We start from the raw sequence: 23,545 nt of genomic DNA on the forward strand, positions 1-23,545 counted from the left end.
TGTTTTACACTCTGTGTTTTGGTTTCCTTGCGCCCAGATAAACTAGTGTCTCCTCAGCTGTGAATTTCACCAAACCGCAGCCGCAGCAACCAAGTCTGACAGCTGGGGTTTCATCCTTTTCCGACACGAGTTCCTTCAACAAGTTCACTCACAGGGCGCCCGCTGGCCTAGTGGTCCAGGCGCATGCCACATATAGGCTCTGGCCTGACAGCGTGTTGCGTGTTCGAGTCCCGTTCATGACCTCTCCCTCCCTCTTTCCTGTCCGTCTTCACTGTAACTATCAATAAAGGCACAAAAGCCAAAAACAAATCATGAAAAAAAAGAAACTTCACTCACGGTGACAGTTTTAGTGCATACACACCCACCCACACACACCCACATACGCACACACACACACACACACACACACACACGTTCAGTATATACAGTATAGTATAGTATACTATACATCACAAAATATATCATCTATCACCACCAGGACTCTCATCTATTTCACTCCTTTATGAATGCCTTGACAAAAAAATAGTATTTGCAGAGAATGCAAGGCCATTTCTCTGGCCTTGCCCTATTGAGTGTTCTCAATAGGGAGTCCTCTCTGTCGTTCTGTGCCCGGCTTATCTGCTCCCCGCAGCACTATGCACACAACTACCCACAGAGGAGAATCCAGAAAAACAGAATACAGTGGTCTATCTGTATGAGTGTAAAGCGTCTCCCATCACGGTCACCTCGATCTCCCCTTCATACTCAGAGGAGTCCAGCAGGGTCACTTTGAAGGGAATGGTCTTCAAACGTTTGGAGCCTTTCTGGGGAGATTTGGGGTTCTTGTTTGGAGAAGTCTTCTCTGACATGTCGTCTACTTCTCTGTGGTCATCTAGCGGTTTGGAGGTCTGGTCCTTAACACCGAAAAAGAAAAGAGTAAATCTAATGTCAGTAAGGGCGATCCTCATCGCTCCATTCGATTAATAAACTGAGGTTACTAAAGTAACCCAGAGTTTATTTAATCTCATTCCGCTCCCCGATAGGGAATCATACACTGTAAGATCACTGAGTGGAAATATCAAATAATAATAATAATAAACTTTATTTGTATAGCACCTTTCATACATAAATGTAGCGCAAAGTGCTTCACAGGGCAAAAATAGAATACAATAAAAATAAGTAGTTAAAATGATAAAACAATGGCAAAGAACAAAATTGAATATAAGAACATAAAATAAATAAAAACAAATAAAAACAAATAAAATAATAATAAAAACACCACATGCAGCAAATCAGTCAGGGCAGGGTGGGAACGTGCAAATTAAAACTCAATTAAAAGCAATGTTGTAGAAGTGGGTCTTGAGCTGAGCTTTAAAAATGTCTACAGAGGCTGCCTGACGAAGGTACAGTGGGAGTTTGTTCCATGCCGACGGCCCATAGAAGCAAAAAGCTGCTTCCCCGTATTTTTTAGTTGCCATTTTTTTCGGCAGCGCGAGCAGGCCAGCAGTGGAAGACCTTAGGGGGCGGTTTGGGACATATTTAGGCAGGCAGTCATTTAGGTAGGAAGGTGCGAGGCCATTGAGAGCTTTATAGACAAGTAAAAGAATTTTAAAATCAATCCTAAAAACAACCGGAAGCCAGTGCAGTGATGCCAAAACTGGAGTGGTAACAGTAGCTTTTAAAATGGATTAATAACATTATGAATTCTCATACTAGATGGAATACCATGATTTAAAGAGTCAGCACTGTGATATGTGGCCATTAAAAATGTAAATATTAAATATGTATGCCTTATGCCCGTATACAAAGCATCAAAACCTATAGCCAATATAGGAATATACATGCATGCCCTGGAAAACATTATGCATGCTCTGTAATGTTTTTAATGGTGCTGTAAGTGACATCGTTTTAGTTCAAACTCATTCTGATCATTACGAGCAATGAGTAATCATTGCTCGTCATTGCCCATCAGCCACTGGCCTACTTGGGAACGATGCAAGTTGGGAATCTAGTATGCAACACCCGTTTTAACCGTCTACTGTGTCCCTTTTGTGCCCATTCCCTGTATATGGAGATCTCTGTATCTGTCTGTCTACATGTGTCTGAAGAGTGCAAACTGACTGTGAAAAGTGGACTGGTTAAGTAATCAAATGGCAGGTTTGGTGTTGCCATGGCAATCAATTGGCTGAGGCAGAGGCTGGGATTTCTACAGTGAGTGGACTTAGGCTCATTAGGTCCACTAACAGAGCCTGAACAGAGCCATTTGTGGTGGTTCTGGACAACCGTGTATCCGACCGACTCAAGGCTGGGCACTGCACTCCCGGTGGTGGTGTGGAACGTGTGTGTAAAATTTGAAGTCGTTGGGGTGAACGCTTCGTACACTACACACGTACACACACACACACACACACACAGAGACATGGTGCATTTATTGTAAGATAAGAGACCTTGTAAATACAGATTCACTACAGTACGTATATACACTGTATTGTTCCCACATACTTCGGGGGAACATGGGGGAACACATACAAAAGAATAATAAATGTTATGCTACAAAAAAAGGCCATAAGAATAATAAATACAACTGAATATCTACAAATCCACTCTTCATCTGCTTGCATAGTACTTTATAGAGACCATTATGTCAGGGACAGACAGACAGACAAGCTGTCAGCTGATTAGATGTTTGAAGTTGATCGAAATGCATTATAGACACAGGAAGATTCTGCACATTTGTAGATAAAGATATCCCGGAGGGATTGTGACACTACTATTGCTATGGAAACAGCAATTGGTCATGCCTCGGCACCTGGGCATGGAATTCTCCAGTCTTATAACGTCACCGTTTTGGGGATCCTGCTGCAAGTGGTTGCATTAGCATTATGTTGTGCTTTAGCTATTGAAAAATAGCAGATCTACAAGCTCATAGCGCGCCACCGAGTGGCGCGCTACGAGCTTGTAGGTCTGCTATTTTTGAAAAATCGAAGAACGACTGACATTTTTAGAATCTGATCTCAGGTCAGAATGGGTTAATCAGACCAGTGTGTGTCCAGTGGAAACCTCGTATGAATCTGATCTCAGGTCAGAATGGGTTAATAGCAATGAGTGTAGTTGTGTTGTGTTGTGCTGTACCTGTTTGGCCATCTTGCCATCAGAGGCAGAGTCCTGCATGCTTGCTGGCCCCCCTCCCCCACTTCCGGGAGGACTCCTCGACCACTTCTTTCACCTCCGACTCACCACCACTGGCACTGTTGCCGTAGCAAACACACGCCAACCTGATGGGAGATAACAACAGAAGAAAATACAGGATTTTTATAAAATATTATATTTTGGAGATAATAAAAAAATGCAGTTGCATAAAATATAAAAATCACACCCATGTGAAGTGAGGAGCGCTCTTATCATCTTACGACATCGAGGAGGGAATTTGGTATAGCTTGGTATGATTAGGTGGTGTGATGATGATGTAAAACAAACAGTGACAAAACAAACATTCAATTCTCTTTATTGTTAATGGCATTTAATGTTTGTGTTAGGGACAAGAATAAGATGACATCATTTTCCCTTCATTGTCAATGGCGTTTTTAAAACAAACATAGAACTAAAAAGAGACATTACATTATCTTTATTGTTATTGGCATTTAATGTTTGTGTTAGGGACAAGATGACGTAACTTTTCCCTTCATTGTCAATGGCATTTTTAAAACAAACTTTGAACTAAAAACTAGCGCCCCTGAAAAATAATATACTGTAAAGGAGGGACTAGCGCCCCTCAAAAATAACGTTTCATTGTAGATCAGCTGAGCATGTACTGTAGTAGTTATGTTTTGCTATTTTTGTGCAACACTGTTGTATAAAAAAGGGCTTAAGTATGTACAGTAAATATAACTAATGATAATAGAAGAACTAGATTCAGTCTCTGTGATGAGCTGGCGCTCTTGAAGTTAGCAGTCAGTCGAGTGGTGAAAGGGAGAGTAGGTATTGGGGTCATTAGGTGGGCACCCTGCTTCATCGACATTTAATTGATGAGCCCACAACATCTCCAGAGGGCTCAACGATGATACAGTGCCTGGCATCCCAGCTACAGTATGTGTGTGTGTGTGTGTGTGTGTGTGTGTGTGTGTGTGTGTGTGTGTGTGTGTGTGTGTGTGTGTGTGTGTGTGTGTGTGTGTGTGTGTGTGTGCATGCGTGCATGCGAGCGTGCATGTGTGTGCGCTTACATAGGGGACAGATGGTTTGTACAGAGAGAAAGCTATGTCTACAGTATATCACCTGAGGCGCATCACCTGGCCTCCCAGGTGATACGCCTCAAAGGACTACCTATGCATGGCAGGGGTGTCCTTTTCCCTGTGTCAGGCCTGACCCCATAGAACTAAATATCTTCATCTTGCTGCCCAGTTGTTTTCTGTCGTTTTCTTTTCATCCGACTTGGATTGCCTGTTGGAGAGAGCGACCCCTCGCCCCTATCTTCTTCAACAGACCTGCCGTACATATTGCAACGAATCCTCTGCATCCCACCTCTACAGGGAAATATGGTGATCTCACTGATCTGGGTAGCTTCTCTTGCCAGGTCGGACTACTTGTTTTCTTCATCCTGTAAGCTTCTTCAACCCCATCTTGCCATGGTACTGTCAATTTCACATGGAATCCATCCACAGCATATTGTATGCCAGCGTTGCAGTTGTAGCCCACAGGACCATGTCTGGCCAGAGTGGAAAAAAGCTACTTTAAATTTCTCGCGCAGACTGCAAAATGCTGACATCCTTCTGTGTTATATGGTGCTCTAGAGAGTGGCCTGCTGGTAAAAATTGTGGACAATGGTGTATCCCACTGACTCGAGGCCGGGCACTGCACTCCCTGGGGTGGTGTGGAATGCGTGTGTCAAAGTTGAAGTCGGTGGGGCGAACGGATCTCGAGTTATGCAGATTACAGATGTAGCCTACGTACTGTACACGGGTATGTATGTACAGAGACATGGTGCATTTACAGTATAGATATACTAGAGCGTTGCCCGTGGGAGCCTCTACAGCGGTGCCCGTTGGGCACTTGCCTACTCGGAACGATGCAAGTTGGAAATGAATGCCCCACCCAGATATTATGTCTGTGTCCCTTTTATGCCCATATATGGAGTTCTTTGTCAAGCATGCCCAAATATGGAGTCTATGCAGACGTGAGAATGACATCAGAACAGGCCAGCTCCATATATGGATCCTGGGCAGGGGCCCTGTCCAGAGCCCGGGGAGAGGCGTTTTTGGGGCGGTTCTGGACAACCGTGGGTCCGACCGACTCGACACCGGGCACTGCACCTCGGTGGTGGAGTGGAACGCGTGTGTCGAATTTGAAGTCGGTGGTGAGAACGGTTCTCGAGTGACATGGATTACACAGACGTACAGACGTGCGTACACAGTCACGCACAGAGACTTGGTGCATTCATAGTTAAGATAGATATACAGGTATACCCATTATATATTAATATACAGTATATCCTATTACAAAACCCTTCTCATTATCAAAAAATTATAATCAATAGAATAATCACTAGGTGCAGCCTTAACCCATTCTGAACGGGAACCCATTTTGGTGTTAGCATCATGTTATGCTTTAGCTATTGAAAAATAGCAGATCTACAAGCTCATAGCGCGCCACCGAGTGGCGCGCTACGAGCTTGTAGGTCTGCTATTTTTTGAAAATTCGAAGAACAACTGACATTTTTTTAATCTGATCTCAGGTCAGAATGGGTTAATCAGACCAGTGTGTGTACAGTGGAAACCTCGTATGAATCTGATCTCAGGTCAGAATGGGTTAAACAGAAGTAAAGGCTATTGAAATCAGTGAACAGAATTGCTGATGACTGTCATATTATCCAAAAAGGTTATAGAAACTATAACAAGAGGATTACATCCACTTGTCCTCCAGGTTATACTATATCATAACTCACCTTGTCATCAAGGACATTTACTTTAATTAGAAAACCCCTCACTGAGTCAGATAATGGTGGTCTATTTAAGCAGGACATGCTCCAGTGCTAAGATGATAATTACCCCCCAGAATCCCTAAATTTACCGTTCACGGATGCTTAGTGTCAATAGATTCATGACTAACCATATTGAAACTGGAGAGAGTGAAGTGGATGATGAAATCATGGCAAAGTGATAAGTAATAAGTGTCTAACTTGTCTACTCAATGTTTGGTGGTCGTGATGATCCAGTCAGTCTTGCTACAGTATCTCTATCCTCAACCTCTTCGTTATCTGCACAGTTTACTGAAGAAATGCAGTTAAAAATAGGTAAAGTAAAATATCCATAAATATCCACCTCCAGAGAAACAAAGGGAGTTCAGACCGGCGACGGCGTAATATTTTGCTTGTGACTTCGAATCTACAGCACCCCAGGATTTCACAGTCACGGTCTCAGTTTCACAGCAGTGCATTTTGAGCATGTAGATCGGCTATTTTCAGTGAAGATCCATCCATCCATCTTCAACCGCTTATCTGGAGTCGGTCACGGGGGCAACAGTTCCAGCAGAGAGCTCCAGTCTCTTGCCTGTGCAACATTAGTCACTTCCTTCTGGGGTATCCCCCATCTGGTCCTTGGTCTCTTCCCAGTGGGACACGCGTGTGGAAAGTGGGCAATACAATAAGAACTAATGTATTGCTTAATTACGGTTTTAAACCCCTAAGCAAAAGGAGTAACATACACAGTAAAATCCTGAGTTAATTTAACTATTGAGAGTGTGCGTGTTAATCTTTAGTTAAATGAACAAAAATCCCCTGAATGATACGAAGGAGGAAAAGGCAAGTAACAATTTAGGTTCAAAATCGTGTGATTCTCAACGATGCAGGTCGCGGGCTGTGCACTGTGCAGCCGTTACACAAACATTGTATAGCTTCACTACAACACACAGAGGTTGGTACTTAGTAGTAATAGTACGTAACCACTTGAACAACTCTATACCTGGTTGAGTACCCTAGGCCCCCTCCTGTTTTCATTAAAATATCTTCACCAAAAAAAGCAGATCAGTGAAAACCAGTCAGTGGCAGCAGTGCTCCCTCCAGTGCTGGCTTCTGTGCGTGTGGCGCTGCCGACGCCTCGCCGCTTTGGACCGCCGGCTCAGCATATCATACGAGCAGTCAGTCGCCACCGCAACCCGACACGCTGGGTGAGCTGCCTGTCATCGATCTCCAAATGTAAAGCATCTGTTAAAATCTGGTAAGCCAAGCCCTGTGGTTGTGTTTGAACACTGTCAACATCACTTTTCTTCATCTGTGTGCTGTTAGCAATAGCAAGGAGCTGGAACACTGTCTCCTGATTCTAAATGAGGAATTTCCCCAGGCCTTTCCTCCTGACTCGACTTTTTAGCTGCACCTCATAACAGTAAAGGGAAGTGACAGAAGGCGAATGGGATGGAGTCTATGTCGCCGTTGCGGGCCAGGAGGTCCCACGCCTTCACGACCTTAATCACATACTCTCTCTCCTTTCACCCCCCCCCCACTGTAGATGCCAAAAGTGATTGGCTGAATGACCTTTGTGATGATTTGATTGGCTGAGCACGGGATGTGATGTACAGTATGATGATATATGATGCTGTATGATGATAAGAGCGCCCCTCACTTCACACAAGTGTGATTTTTTTAAGGAATGGGGGGAAAAGCCAAAGAGTCATCAAGTTAATTAGCTGCATCCACCTTGGCACAGATAGCTGCTCTCTCCTCCATGTGCCTAGCCTTCTTCACCGTGGCTCTGTTAGACTTCCATCCATCCATGTCGAGCACCTTGGATAATACCTGACTCAATTGTTGGAACTCTCTGGGATTCAATTAGTTCCATTTGACCCTATAGGTTATGTGCTAACAAGGCTATAGTATAAATTAGCACAGTTTAATAGAAGACTATCTATCATGGATTAAGCCGATTATACCATCAATTACACCAAATTATTTTATTTTTCTTCTTGCCAGTTTTGGCACATGGGGGTGAAATGATAGGTCCCCCTTCCTCCCTCCTATCTCTACCTCTATGTCTTCCAATTCCTAATTCCTCCCTATCTCTATCTTTCTCTACCTAGTATGGTTTCATTGTTGACAGCTGAGCAAAGCTGAGCAAGTCATCTCCATACTTGATGAAAGCTAAATTCGCTGGGTGACAGCATTCACATTCTTGAATGTGACAGACAGGTATAGTAGCAACCACATAGCAACTTTGTCAATAGAGGGTATGAGTGTGACATCATCATCATACCTGGAAGTTATGCGGGAGCGCCTACTGAGTGGCAAAAATCTATTTTCTGGCCTTGACAGCTCATACATCCAAACAGAAAAGTCCTATCTGATTGCAATAAATGTCTTTAACAACATTAAATTCACTTTGTCACTCACATTGCCACTCGATCTGCCATTCACTTTATGCATGCGCATAACACATGACACACAACTATCAAATGCATAAATGACAGCAAGAGGCAATGACATGATCTTGGTATGTTTCAGTGTGTGCTCACATTAAGTTAATCGTATGGATTGTCCATGCATGTTATGAAATATACCCGTAATAAAATATTACCTTCAGCTGCCGCTGGTTATACACATCTGTCAATCTCTCTGAATTGGTACGGTGAAAAACTAAATAAACTCTGGTAAACTAACACTAACCGTGGTGAAAGGTGTTGTCATTGGTACTTCTAGTGGGATTAAGCATTTAAACACAGCTTGCATGCCACACGCCCACCAGCGGCAAACAATTGGCAGCGAAGGTGATTCACTCTGTTTCCATGCATTTTGCACCATTACAATCGAAGAGAAGTGACACAAATGAATACCAGGGGACAAAGGTGCAGTGTGTGAGTGGTGGATCCACTCCACGCACTCAGTGACCGAGTTGTTGTCTGATCGAGTTGAGCTTTGAGCTGTAACGTTAACTTTCTTAATCAAATTTCTCCTTCTCGCTGGCTGGCTGAATCATTGATATGACAGCCAAGCAGACGCCCCTAACCGGAGGGGAATAAAGGCTCCACAATGATGGGACAGTAAAAACTCACCCAGACAAAATGTTCCTCTATGCTGCCGTCCCTGCTGCCTTCCAGTCATTCTCAGCTGTGATGAACATGATAACCGTCTCCCTCTTCCTGCCCAGTCCAAACCAAGAAGTGGGTCCTGTTCATTAAACGTTTGTCTGCATACTAGAATTCAGTGGGTCCCAAAAGTTTTAGCTCGAGACACAAAAGAAAAATTGTATGTCTCCCCGGGACCCAAAGTAGTCAAAATAGCAAGCTTACAACAGGTCACTCATGATACGACGTTTTGTGAGCTTGTAGAACTGGTATTTTTTTAATGGAATTCTATTAAAAATCTTTTGAAATAAATAATAATAAATGTAGTAGAGGTATTTACTCGCAACTCATAGAAATTGTTCCCGGACCCACTGCTCGGGAAGCAGTGCCATAATTATGATACAAGGCATTCGTCTCCGTTTATAAATTATGCTTAGTTATCTGGGTGGAAATTGCCTCAAAAAGTGACATGTTACGCCATGTCCCTTTTCCATGTCAGTGTTAATGGGTGAAAATTGGCCCAAATCTGACATGTTACATCATGTCGCGTTTGGCTGAAAAGAAGCCTGGAAAAACTAGGTGTGAAGGCGCCTGAACCTCGTGCCTACTATGGTATGTCAGATTTGTCCCAGATCCAGTACTATATACTGCACCCTCCAGTTTTCCCTATACACTAAATATCTTTGCTGAATGTTCACCCCAGAATAGGAAGGATAGATAGATAGATAGATAGATAGATAGATAGATAGATAGATAGATAGATAGATAGATAGATAGATAGATAGATGTGGTTAAAAAGTAGTACTGTGTTGTATTATAGTACGCATAGATAGGCCCGTCCAATAGAAAGAGCAACAAATGTAGGCTAATCATAGGCAGCTTTAAATGAATTGCTCCTGCAATTATCATTCGGACTATTTTGCCAAATGAACAAGGATTGATGTCACAGAATGAGGGAGCACAGCCTCGGCAATGCATTAATTTCCTGTCACACGCCATTACCCGTGAGAGCCTCTGTCAGTCCAGCAAGACCCCTGCAGAGGAGAACAACAGGAGCACCATATACGGCTGCCTCCAGAAAGGAGACAGGCCTGCCGCGCATTAATGTACAAGCAATCATACTGTGTGTGTGTGTGTGTGTGTATGTGTGTGTGTGCGTGCGTGAGTGCGTGCGCGCGCCCCTACCACACATTGTGCATGGCTCACTACACCAACAACACGGTGCTTTGATATCTGTGATCAGGAATCATAATTCATCACATATAGAATAACATGCTGTTTCCTTGGAGGGTTACGAAACTCTTCTCTAACAAGCAGAGTCTTCTCCCCCTGTCTCTCGCTCCTTTTCTCTCTCTCTTGTCTCTCTTCTCTCTTCTCTTCTCTCTCTCTGCGTATTTTCATCAGAGGTAAGCTTTAATCTAACATGAAGCGAAGGGAGGGAGTGCTTTGTGTATGTGTGTGTGTATGCATGTGTGTATGCATGTGTGTGTGTGTGTGTGTGTGTGTGTGTGCGTGCATGCGTGTGTGCATGCGTATGCGCGTGTGCGTGCGTGTGTGTGTGTGTGTGTGCGTGCGTGCGCGTGCATGGAAGAATACTGGCTCCGCTCTGAGAGGCAGTTGCCATGGTTACGGTGTGAAGTACTTGATTCCCAGCCTCACCGTCTCCTCAACGCAGTGTAAAGTGACTGAGCAGTTTGCCATGAAGAGAAGAGAACAAGGGGTAAAGATGAGCAACAGTTAAGATGATGAGGATAACAGAGAGATCAAGGATTAGAACAAATAAATAAAGATAGGGAACAGATAGGGAGAGAGAAAAGGAGAGACATGTGGCAGGGCATCTGTTTTGGGACTGAGGGACCACCAGGACACAACAGTACGATTTATCTTACTTATCTTACTTACTAACGAGAGAGGAGCATACAGCTAGCTAGCTATGTTAGCTTGACAAGAGTGGTAAGATCACTAAGATGGCTTTGTCTTGGTGGCCGTAGCTGAGTGGCTACTGGGTAGAGAGGTCGCCTGTGAAACCTTTTCCCAACCTTTTCTGGATCAGGGCCCTCTGGCCACTTAACACGGCAGCCAAAATGCACCATGCCTCGGCCCACAGACATGGGAATGGCTGTTATAGAATATAGGTTATACTTAAATCATCTCTACGCCACTACTATCGTAGCATTTAAGATTGACCGTAACACACAGCCATTAGAATCTAGCCAACACATGCCTCTCTAACCCCATTGTTCAACCGGTGGCTCTGAGACCGAAGTGTATTTTGTGCTTTGTATTTCGGCTACATTGAAAATGAGGGCTTGCCCCTCAATTGTACTCCGAGTTTAAATAAAGGTTATGATGATGAACCATGGTCAGTGCCTTGGAAATGAGCTTATATATATACCACAGTATATATGTATACATATATATATATATATATATATATATATATATATATATATATATATGTGTATGTGTATGTGTGTGTGTGTGTGTGTATATATGTATATATATATATATATATATATATATATATATATATATAAATTGAGTTGTCATCTTACATGATCATGGAGAAAAGATGAGTTTTTTTTAAACATTGTATCATGAGATAATAACATAAGTTGACAGTATATTCATTTTTTTATTGGATGATGTGTGACGACAAGAGTGCCCCTCACTATGATTATTATAATGTACAATCTATCTATCACCAGTAGATATGAACAATTTGAACATGCATGTATCGTCAATGAGTGGATACTTGCGGTACATCTATCATCAATGAGTCAATCATATATATTATATACTGTCTGTATTGTATGTACAGAACATCAACAGATGAATGATTTATGTACAGTGTCAGCCAGCCTACACAGTGGTATATGTACAGTGCAGTCAATCAACATCGGGTATAATGAGCAATATGCCACCGATCAACAGTGAAACATTTAGCAGTTAATCTAAGCACGCTACCGTCATGGTACTTCAGTGTGCATCGATCCCAGTAGTGCATGCATGTACTGTACAAGTGTGCCAGAAGTAAATCAGAAATCATTAATCCAACAGCCCACCATCTCCAACAGACAATGGAACATCTGGATAGACTCTATACAGACCGGTAGAATTCTATTAAAGATTGCAAAATGTGCTATTTGCACTGTTTTTTTTTTTTACCTGTCTTGCTTAAAAACATCAATTTCTGATATTTTCTTACTTTCAATCTAAGTACAAGAATGACCATAACAAGACACAAGTGAAAGAGGAGACCAGAGTCCACTCTGTCCCAAGACAGCAACAAGGCATCTTTCTACACTACAGAGAGTCAGAGACCTAACGAGTGTGAGCTGAATCCTTCCAGTATACAGTACTTCCACTTCCTTCTCTCTGGCCTTGATGAGCCAGATGAGACAGTAAGTTCACACAGATTCCGTCAATCAACACACTGGTCTCTCATTCATGAATGCTGTGCAAAAACACGGACAGTCTGTCATACACCCAGACTCCATGCAGTGAGAGACTCCAGTTAAGCATCTCCCAGAGTGCTTGCTGCTGTGTATATTTTCCGGTGTGTTGCTAGTGCTACACCACCAGCAGTTTGAGTGCCCTCTCTCTCACTTCTCTGCTCCGTTTGCTTGGTTAGCATCTGCCAATACATGATGGAGAAAGGAGCCTGGCCGCAGGCAGCATGGCCTGTGGCTTCTGGTGGGAAAAAGCAGACATGCATTCATTTCCATTCGGGGGGTGGGGGGGATTTTGGAATCTGCTGTGGGTGGAGTAGCTCGAGGGAACAGTGCCAGTGTTAATTAATCTGTGTTGTCCATTTGAATAATTGTGTCTCTCCCCTTTTTAGTAGTGTTATAGACCTGGGCTCAGGGATATACAAACAACTTATGAGATGAGAAAGACGCCAGCAGTGAGAAAGTTGGCTAATCTCAGAGAGAGAGAGAGAGAGAGAGAGAGAGAGAGAGGGAGGGAGGGAGGGAGCTTATTCCGCTAGGCTCTCGGTACTTGACAGGCTCACTAATGCCTAATTTATAACTCTGTCAAGTTCACAACGCATCGAGAATTCGAGATGTGCTATTTTCAGCACGGGACGGCGAGGTACGATGAAGTATATAAAAGGCGTCACTGAGACCTCAGAGAGCAAAGCCAAGCACAACTCGTCTCCCTAATTCCTAAATTAAAGGAGCTCACTCTCAGGGAAACATCTAGTACATTGCACACCATCACTTGGAGTGGGAAAGGACACCAGCAGCAGCACAGCATAAATAGTCTTTTTCGCTGCAATACATTTAGTCAGTGGCATGACTATGACACTGTCCATCAAACTAAGGCACAGACACAAGCTTTTATGCACTGCATCGCAGATCACTGGAGCGTGCAAGAGCTTGGACACTCCACCAGTGATGGATCTGCCCGCTGCCTATCATTATGCACACCCATTGGAGGGCATTACTCTTCGCTCTGCCTGAAATCATTTCTTGCAGCTGTGTTAAAATGCCAGCAGCAGGATAGCTAATGGGGCACATTAGTGGTATAGCAGTATAATAACAGGTTCTTAGGTCCTAGCAGGGAAACAGGGCTGTGGCGTCACACCGTCACTGGCGTGTGAGTGACAGCACACGGCTAGCCAAGCTGGCGTCGGAAGGGCAGTGTGAGGAGATCACAGACATGTACTGTAGTGACTAGACTAGATTAAGCCTGTCAGCATGCATTCACATTCAGTACGCTGTTCTGTATAGCTACGGTCCCCTATTTAATGGCATTTCTATCTCTGGGAGTGGGACCCCGATGTATATTGTAAAATCTAAGTTAATTTAACTCTGAGAGTGTACAAATGGAACCACATGGACCCGTCACGGGTCCATGTGGTTCCATTTGCTTTGGTTCTTGGTTCCCAGCTATCATTTAGCTGGGGACCCCCTGGAACTCCCTCAAGGACCTCTAGGGGTCCCCGGACCCCACTTTGGAAACCACTGCTGTATAGTACCTGTGCTGAGCTGGAGAATGTAACAATAACAACCATAGGCACCATAAGACATGACTGGTGATTCAAAATATTCCCTCACCTGGTTATTCTTCTAGATTTTTAACAACAAGGGGGATAATTACTTTACACTTGGTTATTTTCTACATTTTAAACAAGAGGGCTCAGGGCTTATTACTATTTGCCAAAATGACAAATGTCCAACTACAACTAATTAGTCAGATTTGACTTATAGGACTTGGAAGTTGGAATGCCTTCTGAGAGCAGCATTCAATTTCATTGGCCCTCGTGCCCTTCTAATCACCATCTGCATAGTGACTAATTGAAATAGAAAACCAGCCCACATCATTGTTCCAATTCCATCACCAGCAGATACTTAAACTTGTATGTACCGTATGAGTCACATACTTAACACTCCAGTATGCAATTGTCTCCCCATGAACCCCCCCTGCAATGTTCCAGCTAATGACAGACTGTCACAATGGTTGCGCTTCCCAAACCAAATTCTCCACTACCATAACAAGCAAGCAGTAAAATAATTTCCTGCAGCTCGCTATACCACAATTACTGTTGTTTTGGTTTAGAGAAAAGTGCTGATCACAAAAAAATACGGCAAGTCGGTGCGGTTTCAATAATGTTGTGCTCAGTTGTTTTTTTAGTGGCTCCACAAAATTGTGCTCGTAAGTATTTCTGTTTACAGACGGGTCAAACGCCTCTCTGTGTGGCTGTGTTCAAAAACATTTGAGAGAAAAATGGGAAGAATGACGGGTGGAGACTGGAGAGGCAGAGTATAAAGACTAAAGAGGAAGTGAAGAAGCCACACTCAGCGACATACTGTATATTGGTCCGGCCGATATATCGGCCATTTGACAACATCAGTAAATGTAATATATGTATCCGATGTGTCTCTCGACTTTTAACACCTTTCAACCTGGGGTCCCGATTTTGGTATTTTCCCCAAACCGCGTTAGGGTTGAGCGGGCAAAAATCTGGCATCTATAAAGAAGCCACACTCAGTAACCCCTTAAACGGATCAACATTAAAAAAATCAGACCCGTCTGAACTGAGTGGTGCTGTACTGTACTGTACTGTACTGTACTGTACTAGCCCTCCTCCCTGGCCTCTGTGTGTGTGTGTGTGTGTGTGTGTGTGTGTGTGTGTGAGCGAGACACTGCGCAACAGTGCCATCCAGTGGTATTGCTGAGGTGTTTCACCTGTCAATGCTCAGACACAGGGACATAATGAGGTACGGCACCACTCAATGAAAGCTGGATGGACTTCCTGTCTGTCAGCAGGTTGTATAGGTTGTTAGATGCCACGGCTGCATGTAAACGGATTACAGTAATCGGATCAGGAATACATTGATAACTATAATCCATTAGAGTTAATGAAAAAATCATAGCAATCAGATTACAGATACAATTGAAGATAAAACCCGGAACATCTCATTTCGCCACTCTGCCCCCTGGTTCTCCCCACACCTGCGCCAGCTGAAGGTCAAAGGCCGTCAGCTTGAGCGACTGTACACCAAAACCGGACTCACTGTACACAAACAAATGCACCATGCCCACATCCTCCAATATAAAAATGCCATCTCCTCAGCCAAAACCCAATACTTTGCAGACAAAATCACTGCCGGTGCCGGGAACACCCGGGCTCTGTTTTCGGTGGTTAACAACTCCCTCCGCCCCCCTGATTCCCTCCCCCCACACTTCTACTCCACTGACCACTGCAACGCCATAATGTCATTCTTCAACGCCAAAATATCCACCATTCACCATCAACTAGCCCCCCTCACGTCCGGTTGTCCTCCCCCCTCTGTTTCTAATCCCCCAGTCTCTGCACCTCTCTCCTGTTTCCAACTCCCCTCTCCCTCAGACCTATCCAAACTCATCCGGACTTCCAAACCTACGACCTGCCAACTTGACCCCCTGCCATCCCCCCTCGTTATAGCCTCCCTTCCCTCTTTACTCCCTCTGATAACAGCCATCATACACTCCTCTCTCACATCTGGTTCCATCCCATCTCCACTGAAAACTGCCTCTGTTACACCCTTATTAAAGAAACCTGGTTTAGACCCCAACAACTTCAGTAATCTCCGCCCCATCTCCAACTTACCTTTTTTAGCAAAAATCCTGGAAAAGGTTGTTGCAACTCAGTTACAGGCCCACCTCTCCAACAACAACCTATATGAACAATTTCAGTCCGGTTTCCGCCCCCACCACAGTACAGAAACAGCCCTAATAAAAATCACCAATGACCTCCTGTTAGCAGCCGACTCTGGACAGTTATCCATTCTCATCCTTCTCGACATGACTGCAGCCTTTGACACCATCTCACACTCCATCCTCCTCGACCGTCTAGCCTCCATTGGCATATCTGACACACCCCTACACTGGTTCCACTCCTATCTCTCCGACCGCACTCAGTTCATTCAGCTAAAATCTTTCATATCCCACTCCTCTCCCCTCTCCTCTGGTGTTCCCCAGGGCTCTGTCCTTGGCCCCATATTATTTATAATATACCTCCTCCCACTTGGCTCAATATTCCGCAAACACAACGTCAATTTCCACTGTTACGCGGACGACACCCAGCTCTATGTCTCCTCCACACCTACCTCCACCCTCCCACCACCCTCCCTCTGTGCCTGTCTTCATGAAATTAAAGACTGGTTCACCTCATCCCTCCTCAAACTAAATGGCAATAAAACCGAGTTAACCCTCATTGGCACTAAATCCTCACTCACCAAGCAGCCCAGTTTTACACTCACCATAGATAACTCCTCGGTTTATATGATAAGATGATTATATCAAAGACACTGTATATTAATAAGGTATTAGCAGACTTGGGTTTAATCGATGTGTGGCGTGCCATGCACGGATCGGCCCCAGGGTACACGTTCTTCAGTGCAAGACACTCTGTTCATACAAGACTAGACTATATATTTGTGTTCAATGCAGACCTGCACAGGTTGAAGGAGTGCAGAGTGGGTCAGAGAGACCTTTCTGATCACTCAGGGGTATATTTGACTTTTCATTTAGATGGTAGAAGGAGAAAAACACTTTGGAGAATGAATACCAGTCTTTTAAATAATGCTGTATTTAGAGAAGAAATGGAATCAGACCTAACTTTATACCTACAGGATAATGACAGGGGAGACGTGAACCCAGGTATATTGTGGGATGCAGCCAAAGCGGTTCTCAGAGGGAAAATTATAGCCCGGACAGCTGGAATAAAAAAGGCAAAAGCTGAATATTTTTCGAAACTACAAGAACAACTGAGGGAGTTGGAACAAACGCATGTCACAAACAAGGAACCTACAATAAAAAACCAAATAAAAAATGTTAAGCAAGAAATAGACAAAGTACTAAGTGAAGAAGTGGAAAAAAATCTAAGATTTATGAAACAAAGATATTATGAAGCTGGCCCTAAAGCGTCAAGGCTTTTAGCCTGGAGGCTTAGAAAACAACAGGCTGAAAACACCATATATAAAATTAGAGACCCAGTCACAAATAAAATTACCAGTAATATGGATAGCATACAGAAAGTATTTGAAACACATTTTAAATCACTATATTCCCAACCGGACAGGGCAGATAAACAAACAATCGTTGATTTTTTGGAATCACTAGACCTCCCCTCAATTGACACAATAATGAATAAAAAACTAATTTCGCCAATAACACAAGAAGAAATAGATGAAGCCATTTCTAGCCTAAACTCTAATAAATCCCCTGGCACTGATGGATTTCCACCCGAGTGGTATAAGGCTATGAGGGAACACTTACTCCCCCTACTGCAGAAGTGTTTTAATTTCACATTAAAGGAAAGTCATCTCCCACCATCATGGAATGAGGCCTTTATATCTGTTATCCCCAAGGTAGGAAAGGATAAAATGGAATGTGGGAATTATAGACCCATAAGTGTGTTAAATACAGACTACAAGCTATACACCTCAATTTTAACGAAGAGGATGGAGGAGGCAATGACGTTTCTCATAGATGAGGACCAATCAGGTTTTTTGAAATCCAGGCAAACCCAAGATAATATAAGGAGGGCTTTACATGTTATTGAGCAGATTAATAATGAAAAGTCCAGCGCTATCGTAATCAGTCTGGATGCCCGGGCCGCATTCGATTCCGTGGACTGGGGCTTCCTCTACTTAGTAATGCACAGATTTGGTTTTTGCGATGGTTTTATACAACGCATTCAAGCACTCTATTCCTCCCCCACAGCAAGGATAAAAATAAATGGTAGTCTTTCCGATCCCATAGCTCTGGAACGTGGGTGCCGGCAGGGCTGCCCAAGCAGCCCGAGCCTCTTCAATCTTTTCATCGAGCCCCTGGCCCAAGCAGTTAGAGAGGAAATAAGATTAAAGGGGATATCCATAGGCGGAGAAGAATATAAGATCGGACTTTACGCGGATGATGTCCTTGTCACAATCATGGACCCAGGTTCGGGGCTACCTACACTGATGGAAATATTGGAAACATATGGTTCTTACTCAGGGTATGCCCTTAATGTAAACAAAACCCAGGTATTGACATTCAATTACAACCCTACACAAGAATACATAACAAAATACAAATTTAATTGGTATTCATCCCATATTAAATATCTAGGTGTGAATTTGCCCAAGGACTTGTCACAGCTGTTTGATGTAAATTACAAAGGTGCAACGGAGAAGATGTATGATGATCTTGGCAGGTGGAGCGTGCTTCCTCTCGATTTAGGTGGCAGAATAAGAGCAGTCAAAATGGTAATTTTGCCCAGATTATTATACCTTTTTTTGTCACTGCCAGTAGAAATACCTTTAAAACAATTCAGGGAATGGAATAAACATATCTCACGTTTTATTTGGGATAAAAAAAGGCCAAGGGTGAAATTTTCTACCCTACAACTGCCCCGAGAGAGAGGAGGCATGTCTCTCCCATCTTTAAGGGACTATTATCTAGCAGCTCAGCTAAGACCCTTGGTATATTGGTGTAACCGACCCTACATTGCAAAATGGAAAAGCATAGAGTTATCCCTGATGGATGTACCAATACAGTCACTATTAGGTTGCACTGACGGAGAGAAAGGAATGTTTCAGACAAGGAGTCAGTGGGTAAATTTGTCGTTCAAAATATGGCTGGAAGTTGTTAAACGCTTCCAGCTTCAGAGGGAGGCAAAACTTTTAAATTGGCCGGCATATGACCCTGACTTCATACCAGCAGTACTAGACAATAGGTATAAACAATGGCACCACAATGGCATCACTTCTATATGTACTATGATTAAAAATGGAAATATTGACAGTTTTGAAAACCTAAAGCAGAAATATGGGTTGGCTAACCAGGACTTTTTCAGATACTTGCAAGTAAGGGATTATTTTAGTAAAAAAGTAAAAGGGTCTACTCCAGGTATTACAACAAGCCTAATCACTGTATTTATAAATGCCTATGGCTCAGGAAGCAACAGGGGTCTTGTGAGTAAACTATATAATGGGCTTATGTCGTTGAAAAAGGACTCTACAATATATGTGAAAGAGCGATGGGAAAAAGAGTTGGGAATCGATATAAGTGATGAAGCATGGATGAATATATGGGAAACACAATCAACGACCACTAATTCCTTGACTTGGAGAGACTTTTGTTGGAAAAACCAGATTCGCTTCTTTATTACTCCAAAACAGAAGTCCAAACAGACTGGCAACCATATGGACTGTTGGAGAGAATGTGGAGATACAGTGGTTGATCATGCACATGTCTTTTGGTCTTGTCCTGTAATTCAGCCATTTTGGAAAGAAGTGACAACACTTATCTCAAACATTATGGGTTTTAGAATAGATGATTCATTCATATCTTTGTACCTGGGACAACTCCCAGACGGGTTAAATCGGGATGACTCATACTTACTTAAGATCCTACTTGTAGCAAGCAAAAAAGCTATTACAAGAAATTGGTTACAAAAGAATTGTCCTACTGCCGATCTATTTCTCAACATTGTGAAACAACTTCATCACCTAGAACAGATGACCTATTCTTTAAGACTGCAAAAAGAGCTGGGTGAAAGAAGATGGGAGAAATGGACAGAGTACTTAGCTGGGGGGGTGGATGTGGCGTGAATATGGGCGGTGTCTTTCCAGTTGTCATTTAATGTAAAAAATAAATAATCTGTAATATGTATTGTTGTTGTACATCCCATGACCTCTTGTTTTATTTTGGTTTTTGTCTTTTGTTTTTATTCAGTTTTCTTTTACTGCCGATGTTTTTGTCATATTGTATGTCTTGTTTGTCTTTGGTGTCTATTTTGGCTATTCAAAAATTCAAAAATAAAGAGTTTAAAAAAAAAAAAAAAAGACACTGTATATTATGGACAAAAGCATTTTGGTGTATAATATTGAAACCTCTTTCACAGAGATCTGTCAAACAATATCAAATAAAGGTTTACACTGAAATGCAATGGGATGGATGGGGTTTTTATTATTATTATTATTACCGTATATTTCCAAATAGTAGCCCTGGCTTACTCAAAATCCGCCCACTACCTAATACATGGAACAGCCCAGAGTCTGACACCATTTTGCATAATAAACACCTCGTCCAAATACAGTCTTTCACAATTGTTCGAAAAATCTAACAGAATTTGCACAACCTTCACTTCATGTACCTAATCGCTCGACACAATTTGCACTACATCACTCTCCCTTGTCTGCATTAGACTCTGACTTTCCTTCTTTACACTCTGATGTCAATTACACATCACCTTGTTGTCCAAACACTACACACAATGTTCAGTTGTTGCACACACTTCTCACATGAAATCTCAAAGCATCAACCTACAACACAGAACACACAGATAGTCAAATCTCTAAACATTCAGATCTACTGAGCAATTTGCAATCAGGACTTGTCAAAGATATTTTTACAACTCATAATCAGAGTCATTAAGAAAATACACAGGGCAGAGAGTGGACTGAAACAATGATACTGTTTAATACAAGGGATCACCAGCCCAGGGAGGTGCTCTCAGGCAAGCCTCTCGAGCCCTATACATTGCTCTCCTTTATACACACATGAGAGCAGAGAATACATTGAAGGTGTGGTCAAATAGTGGTCAAACATGGTCAAACATGGTCAGACATTGGCCTCCTGTAAGAATAGGTCCTCTGACGGACAGCCAACAGGTGGATAGTATTCTCATTTCAAAACGTCTCTTACATTCCATCCTTTTAGTTTTTTGTCAATGAATCTAAATATTAATTTATATGAATATGAATATTAATTGACACCAAAGAACATGAAATACTATACTCTATGCAAATTTTCTACAAAAAGATGACTTTCATATATGGACTATATCCTGGAATGAGCAAGGTTTACATTCAAGTGTATCCAATGTCACACGATCATTTGTTTTATTACACTCAGGACACTTCTGATGGCTGGTAGGGGCGAAAACCCATTCTCTTGGGTGAAAATTCCAATCCTACGATCCTCGATTTGTCTTTTGTGAGCGATCACTTCATATAGCCAGCACTTCAAGTGTATAGTGGTTGCATGGTTTTCCTCCACACAAATGTTTGTTGTGTCACAAGTTGTAGCTTCATGGCATCTAGTCTTTTTCCCCATGGTTGGCACAGCATTCCTTCTCTATCTGGCTCTCCTCACATCTGTCACTGGGGGGTGACCGGGGTTGAATGTGAGTGGGCCTTCGGCCTTGGGAGCCTTGTAGGATGGACATGATGATGTGACTTCACGCATGGGTGTCACTAGCCCATGTGACATATTTATATCTGTCAGGTTCCTCAGAACTATAGAGGGGAAAAAACACCTTGTGCACATTATTTGTTCACTTGAATTATTCCCACCATGATTAAAAAGGTGGTTATATAGAATTCATTTCATTATTATTATTTATTTTTACATTAATTGTTTTCATAACACAGTAGACTAATGTCAATGTATGTGTATATTTACCCAACATACAAACCCAGATTGCGTTCTCCTTGTTTCCATTTGGGTTTTTTTCCCTTTTTTAAACACATCTCCTGATATGTTTCTCTGGATTTCAGAGCTGGAAAAAACAAAACAAACCCTACACTCTATACTAAAACATTTGTTCTATAAATTCCTCGGATGGTAATTCCTAATTATTTAAGACCTATCTTGATCATGGTTGTCCAATTTCTGGTTAAAACTCTCCTTTATAGTTATTAACTTTATAGACATGTTGCACATTGTTGAATCTTTACACAGTATTTCATCAGATTATTACACTATACTTCTAGTTCAGTATGCCAATCCGAATATTTCAATAATGTCTGAGATCTGTAACACATTCGTGTCTCTTTTGTGGGATTGGTTTCTTACCTTGTCGACGTAATGTGTTAGACAGATACTAATTTCTCCCTTGTAATGTCCTCCTGCAATTGCATTTTTTTTTTATCACAATACCACAAACTCTTCCTAGACAAGTTAATCTAAGGTTTTAGTGAGTTAGTCGTGCCGTGCACAATGGGAAAAAGATAATATTCATTAAATCAGCCATCCTCGCCACCTGGAACAATTGAATTAACAGTGACTTCCATCCTGGAAAGTAGGAAAGAACAATTTTCATTGTATTACAATAATTTTACCTAAAGATAACATGTTATACATAGTGATACATTTTACATTTTAACACTTATAAGCCTACTCAATAAACATCACACACCACACAAACATACCCGGGTCATTCATCCTTGATCACACTCATAGCTGTGGCCTAACCAATAGGACAGTACTTGAGTCACTAGACTCAGCTTACTTTTTACTGAAGTTGCCTGCATAAATGGCCAGGTGCCATTGACACCACCAAAACCTAACTCCCCATGGAGACAAGTTAATGTTGCTGTTTACTAATTACTCATGTACAAAGCTACAAATAAATCAAACATGATGAATAATTTCACTAATCACTCCAATTTTCTTACAAATAATTAAAATATTTACAAATACTTAAAATGAATTAAATCTAAATGTTCCACTGCCTATCAAATTAATTTACTTACAAATAATTAAAATATTTACAAATACTTAAAATGAATTAAATCTAAATGTTCCACTGCCTATCAAATTAATTTAAATTACCTATATGTTCCAATACCTATCAAATGAATCAAATTACCTAGCCTATGCAATGAATTAAATTAGCCTATGCGTTCCCCCCCTGTGAGCATTTATTTCTGATTCAGACAGAGAGAACTGCTCACAATCGCTAGGGATAATATTATCAAGCTATTTAAAACACCACCAACCTATTACCACTAACTGTGACTTTCTCCTTATTTTCCACTCTGGGAATGCCCTCAAAGTGTCAGTTGACATGACAGTGTGAAGGAGTCAAGTCAGCTGTTTGATTGACAGCTGCATGACTCAGACTGAGCACATTGGTGAGGAAAGACCCTCCATGGATATATACACAATAATACATAAACGTATCTGGCCCTGTAGTTGGGATCTGCTATTTCTAAAAATCCTGTTCTTTCAATGGATATATAATATATACCCAATAAAG

The 23,545-nt window shown here is 42.2% G+C and overlaps 1 protein-coding gene across 5 annotated transcripts in view; it reads right to left on the reverse strand.

The window, feature by feature from the left end:
- LOC308335986 (band 4.1-like protein 1) overlaps positions 1-23,545 on the reverse strand; it is a 106,438-nt gene that overhangs the window by 37,366 nt on the left and 45,527 nt on the right. For all 5 annotated transcript variants that reach the window (XM_080793226.1, XM_080793227.1, XM_080793228.1 and 2 more), the window contains exons 2-3: positions 3,112-3,254; positions 726-893 (exon numbers count right to left, since the gene is read on the reverse strand). In XM_080793226.1, the coding sequence (XP_080649352.1) occupies positions 726-893; positions 3,112-3,150 (207 nt within the window). In that variant the 5' untranslated portion in view covers positions 3,151-3,254. The remainder of the gene's footprint in view (positions 1-725; positions 894-3,111; positions 3,255-23,545) is intronic.

Source organism: Protomyctophum bolini (assembly GCF_963924005.1).
Source record: "Protomyctophum bolini genome assembly, chromosome: 2".
Lineage (NCBI taxonomy): Eukaryota > Metazoa > Chordata > Actinopteri > Myctophiformes > Myctophidae > Protomyctophum > Protomyctophum bolini.